This window comes from Gallinula chloropus (genome assembly GCF_964237585.1).
Source record: "Gallinula chloropus genome assembly, chromosome: 25".
Lineage (NCBI taxonomy): Eukaryota > Metazoa > Chordata > Aves > Gruiformes > Rallidae > Gallinula > Gallinula chloropus.
Window position 1 is genome coordinate 5,753,134 of NC_140110.1, and position 5,515 is coordinate 5,758,648.

Genomic DNA, 5,515 nt, shown 5'->3' on the forward strand with positions numbered 1-5,515 from the left:
GAAAGCATTGCCATTTCAGACAAGTAGTCAAGTGATTCAGGCAATGAAAATGTGCTTGTAATTTTTTTATAAATGCCAGGAAAAAAAAAAATAAGGAAAAACTGTGCACCCTTCCAGACAGGCATGATGCAAAGAGAGCACAGCTCATCATTACGCAGTGTCTGGGTTACAAAAAAAAAAGGTGATGCTGCATTAGCCATGGGATTAACGTGCACCATTTTGTTACAGATTAGACCAAAAAGAAGGAAAAAAACCCCAAAACTAATAACTCTACTAAATACAAACGTATCCTAACTTGACTGATATGGCCAGCCATATGGAGAAGAAGATGAGCAGTTTGTTGCTGCTTAGAAACATCCAGTCCTCAGTTTCCACAGGGCATCCTTGAGCTCCTGGTTCCTCATGCTGTAGATGAGGGGGTTCACTGCTGGTGGAAACACTGAGTAAAGAAATGCTGGTATCAGGTCATGAAATAGGGAGGACATGGATGGGGGCTTCAGGTAAGCAAAGAGAACAGTACTGACAAACAAGGAGACCACAGCCAGGTGAGGGAGGCAGGTGGAAAAGGCTTTGTGCCGTCCCTGCTGCGAGGGGATCCTCAGCACAGCCCTGAAGATCTGCACATAGGACACCACAATGAACACAAAACACCCAAAAGCTAAACAGACACTGACCACAATGAGTCCAGTTTCCCTGAGGTAGGCATCTGAGCAGGAGAGCTTGAGGATCTGGGGGATTTCACAGAAGAACTGGTCAACAGCATTGCCATGGCAGAGGGGCAGGGAAAATGTATTGGCTGTGTGCAGCACAGCATGGAGAAACCCACTGCCCCAGGCAGCTGCTGCCATGTGGACACAAGCTCTGCTGCCCAGGAGGGTCCCGTAGTGCAGGGGGTGGCAGATGGCAACGTAGCGGTCATAGGCCATGACAGTGAGAAGAGAGGCCTCTGTTGCAAGCAAAAATAGGAAGAAAAAGAGTTGAGCCACACATCCTTTGTAGGAAATGGCCCTGGTGTCCCACAAGGAATTGGCCATGGATTTGGGAACAGTGGTGGAGATGTAGCCAAGGTCAGTAACAGCGAGGTTGAGGAGGAAGAAGTACATGGGGGTGTGGAGGTGGTGGTCACAGGCTATGGTGATGATGATGAGGCCATTGCCCAGGAGAGCAGCCAGGTAGATGCCCAGGAAGAGGCAGAAGTGCAGGAGCTGCAGCTCCCCTGTGTCTGCAAAGGGCAGGAGGAGGAACTGGTTGATGGAGCTGCTGTTGGACATCTGCTGCTGTCAAGTGTGGAGACCTGTCAAAGGATAAAAAAACCAGTGAAAAGTCAGGGAACTTTTCTTTGAAGAAAATATCTTCCAATTCGAATTGACTCTCTGTATTCAGGAGTACTTCTGTCAGGTCCCTTTTGGGAGGTCTGCTTTGTGCTGGCTTGAGTGTGCCACTGATGGGAGGAGGGTTGGCTGTGGGCTCATGAGAACTCAGTCCTGCTTGGCAGCAGTCAGTAAATGGCAGGATGGTCTGATCTCAGAATAAATCCCCTGTGGAGAGGAATGAGTTTTTCAGCACTGTCACTCCAATCTGACCTGAGGGCAGAGCAGAGCTTTGGAGCTTTGGTTTTCTCCTTCCTGTACCTGAGGAGTGTTTCTTCTGTCAGAACTCCCTGACGTTGCTGCTGCAGTGCCAGTGAAACCTTCCCCTGAGTGCAGAGTGGGGAGAGCTGCTCTGTCCATCAGCCCTGCTCTCAGCTGCCCTGTGCTGGACGCTCTGTGATCACACCCTGCTGTTCCCTGCAGAAGAAACTGGACCCCACAGAGAGCTGAGGAATCCAGTCTCACAGGGCAGAGCTCCAAAGCCCTCCTGCGGTCTCATCCTACCCAAGGAGGATCTCAGCTCTCCGCTCCCAGCCAGGGACACCCAGGGCTCAGTGCAGCTGCCCACACACAGGTGAAGAGTGGCATTGCCATGGCCTCTGTGCCGAGATGTCTCCTGCATGGGGCTCCTCTCTGGGGCACAAGAGTCCCTGGGAGAGAGGTGCCATCGTGGGAGGCAGCCTGAAGGCCAGAGGGAGCCCCCTGGAATACCTCAGTCCTACAGATGTGGGTTCTGAAGTCAGGGTCAGCTCAGTGCCAGCCCCACAATTGGATGTGCCCAGAGCCCCAGGAAACGGTGGGAGAAAGGCAACAAGAACAGGAGAGGAAACGGTGAGGAATATTCCACAGAAGGCTAGAAGTACAGGCACTCGGAGGGTTCTTCTCTCTGGGACAAGGACCCTGCACCATATTTCCATGCGTCAGACTTTACATCCACCGCTTCTTTCCACAGTGCGAATGCAGCCATGCCCAGGAGAAGACAGCTGTCCTGCCCTGTCCCTCTGATAGGGCACAAGGGCATCCCTTCCAGGCAGCACTTTCTGGTCCTAGAGAGAACCTGTCCTCCTGACAGACCCCACACACTGCCCCATGTCCCAGCTTTTGGAGATCCCTCCAGGAACAGAACCTGCATTGCCCTGCACCCACAGACATACCAGGCAGAATGCTGTGGAGATTTCTCCTCCAGTGAGCTCTCAGCATCCATCAGCTCTCTCAGCCTCACAGGTCTCCCCTCGGTGCCCACAGGCAGTGTCCCCAGCCCTGTGTGCTTGGCAGAGGAGCTGCTCCTGGGCAGAGCTGTCTCTCTGCAGCACTGCCCGGTTGCCATGAGCTCCCTCCATCCCAGGAGCCTGGCCAAACTCAGCAGGAGAAGACCAGTTCTTGTAGGCTCCCTCCTGGTGCCTCAGATCTCATAGGAATCATTCTATGATCTCATCTCTGACAATCTCAGGATGTCCCTGCCCAGGGCCGTGGGTCAGCGCTTGGCATTGCTGCTTCATCAGACCAAGCCAGGGTGTCCTCAGCATCAGAGCTGCCTGTGCTTTGCCTGGGTTTGTCCTCATGGCCTCCAGTTGTCTGCTCTAACGAGCCCCTGGGGAGGCTTTGTCAGGAATGGCTCCCAGTGGGGTCTGTTAGTGCTTCAAGGTACTTTGGGCATTACTCCTGACTTGGACTTCTGGAGAGGTTTCTTCACTCTCATCTTGGTATCTGATTTCTGTTGACTCACCAGAGACAGCATGGGGCTCATTAACATCCAGAAAGCCCTTACAAACATGGCTCTTCAAGTCACTTTCATTCAAAAAACTCAAAACTTCTACAACTAATTGGATTTCAGTTAGGTCTTTAGTGATGAAGATTTCAAAGGAATTTCCCATGAAGGACCTTTTTTCAGTCACAGGTATTTTCTGTCATGGCTCAGTTGATAGAAGTGACAGCAGCATTCTGGGATGGATATGGGTCTGCTAAGGAGATCTGGACAGGCAGGAAAAGCAGTCTCTTGAGATCCAACCCTGCCTGGAGAACTTTGCTCTTCCCAAGCCCAGCAGCTCCCTCACTGGCCTCTTGGGACTCCCAACTCTTTTCCTCACATCATCTGTGCTCAGGCACAGACAGATTTCTCTGACAACAAACAGCAGTTCAACATGATCCAGTGTAATACCCATGAAATCTCTCTCCTCAGCTGCTGCTACGACCAAGCAGCGTGTGAAGGGGGTCAGCTTCCAGAGGAGATTCTCTCCCAGAACAGTTTCAATCAGATACATAGAAAGGTCACTTATCAACACCCTGAACTTCAGATAGAACAGGTCATTAGACTTCTGGAAGATGAGATGTTTTCCAACTCTCTGAAGCTCAAAGTTTATCAGCATCTGAATGACCAAAGAGCGAGTGGAGGTGGAAACCTTTGAGCAAAGTGAAGTGCACACATCAGGGTAGTCTGGAGAAGGTGTCCTTGGGCATGGCCGTATCACCAGGAGAGGTGGAAACACCTCAGTGATGAGGGAGATGAAGAGACAGACTGGGGGTAATGCAGGTTCAGGGGAAGGTGAGTATGACACTTCCTGGAAATTCCCAAGTTGTGAAGTGATTCAAGGAGTCAAGTGATTCAGCTGATGAAGATGCTTGTAAAGTGTTTATAAAAATAAAATAAAGAAAAAAAAAGGAAAACTTTTGGCTGTTTGCAGACAGACAGGATGCAAAGAGAGCACAGCTCGTCATTCCATAGTGTCAGGGTCACACAAGGCCTGTAGATACTGCATGAGGAATGGGATGACTGTGGCCCATGTTATTACAGCTTAGACAAACCAGAAGGAACAAGGCCCACGCCTTTTGAAATACCAACAGGGGTGGTGACTGCACCCCTTCCCTGGGCAGCCTGTTCCAATACTTGACTACCCTTTCAGGAAAGAAATTCTTCCTGATGTGAGAAATAAATCTCCCCTGGAGCAATTTGAAACCCTTTCCTCTCATCTCAACTCTGTTCACCACAACCCTTTGGGCCCAGCCTTCAGCCAGTTTCTAACCCAGCACAGAATATACCCATCGAACCCATGAGTGGTGAGTTTCTCCAGCAGGATGTCTTGGGAGACAGTGATGAAGGATTTACTGGAGTCCAGGTAGATCACATCCACAGCCTTCCCCTCCTCCACTAAGCAGGTCACCTTGTCATAGAAGATCAGCTTCCTCAAGCCCAATCTAAACCAGGCCTGATCACCTGAGTGTGCTGCATGTGCTGCATGATGGTACTCAAGATGATTTATTCCATCCCCTTCCCCAGCACCGAGGTCAGGCTGACAGGCCTGTAGTTCCCTGGGTCCTCCTTCTGTCCCTTCTTGTAGATGGGTGTCACATGTGCCAGTTTCCTGTCAGGCAGAACCACCCTGGTCAGCCAGGACTGCTGGTAAATAAGGGAAAGTGGCTTGGGGAGCACTTCTGCCAGCTCCCTCAGTGCCCTCGGGTGTGTCCCATCCAGAGACATTCACCTTTGCAGACCTAAGCAGGGCCTCAGTCTACTTCCTGTCCCCATCTTTCCACTCCAGGGTCTGGGAATGGAGAGACAACTGTTCTTACCACTAAAGACTGAGGTAAAAAAGGCATTCAGTACATCAGCCTTTTCTTCATCATCCATCACAGTTGTTCCTCCCGGATCCAATAAAGGTGGGAGATTGTCTCTGTCTCATATAATATTAATGTATTCTATAAATACATTAATAACCAAAGGAGGGCCAGGGAGAATCTCCCACCTTCATTGTGGGTTGCAAACAAAACATGCAAGGGAAGGAAAAGCTTCCTGGCCAGAAAACTCTCCAGGTAGCCCACTAGCAGCCCCACTAACCTTGTGGGTCAGGGCTTTCCTAGCCAAGGGAATGGAGATAAGAGTTCCTGACGTCATTTTGTGGCTCTACTAGTGTCCTCCTGTGAAAATTCTAATCATACATCAATAGTTCCTAAATAAATCTATGAAGGCTGAATGATGTTCCTGGGCTGAAACCTCCCCAGGTAGCCCACACGGAGCCCCAGGAACCCTGGGAGGAAGGGCATTCCTAGCCAAGGGAATGGTCCTATAACACCAGACATCATTCTCTGGCTCTACTAGTGTCCACATTCAAAAATGCTAAGCATCCAGTAATATCTCCCAAACAGAAGGT

At 50.4% G+C, this 5,515-nt stretch overlaps 1 protein-coding gene across 1 annotated transcript; it reads right to left on the reverse strand.

Moving 5' to 3' along the window:
- Positions 1 to 347: 347 nt before the first annotated feature.
- LOC311200956 (olfactory receptor 14A16-like) lies at positions 348 to 1,271 on the reverse strand (the record flags this gene model as incomplete). Its single annotated transcript, XM_084275257.1, has 1 exon — positions 348 to 1,271. The coding sequence occupies one exon, from the start codon at positions 1,269 to 1,271 to the stop codon at positions 348 to 350; it is 924 nt and encodes a 307-aa protein (XP_084131383.1).
- Between the last annotated feature and the right edge of the window lie 4,244 nt (positions 1,272 to 5,515).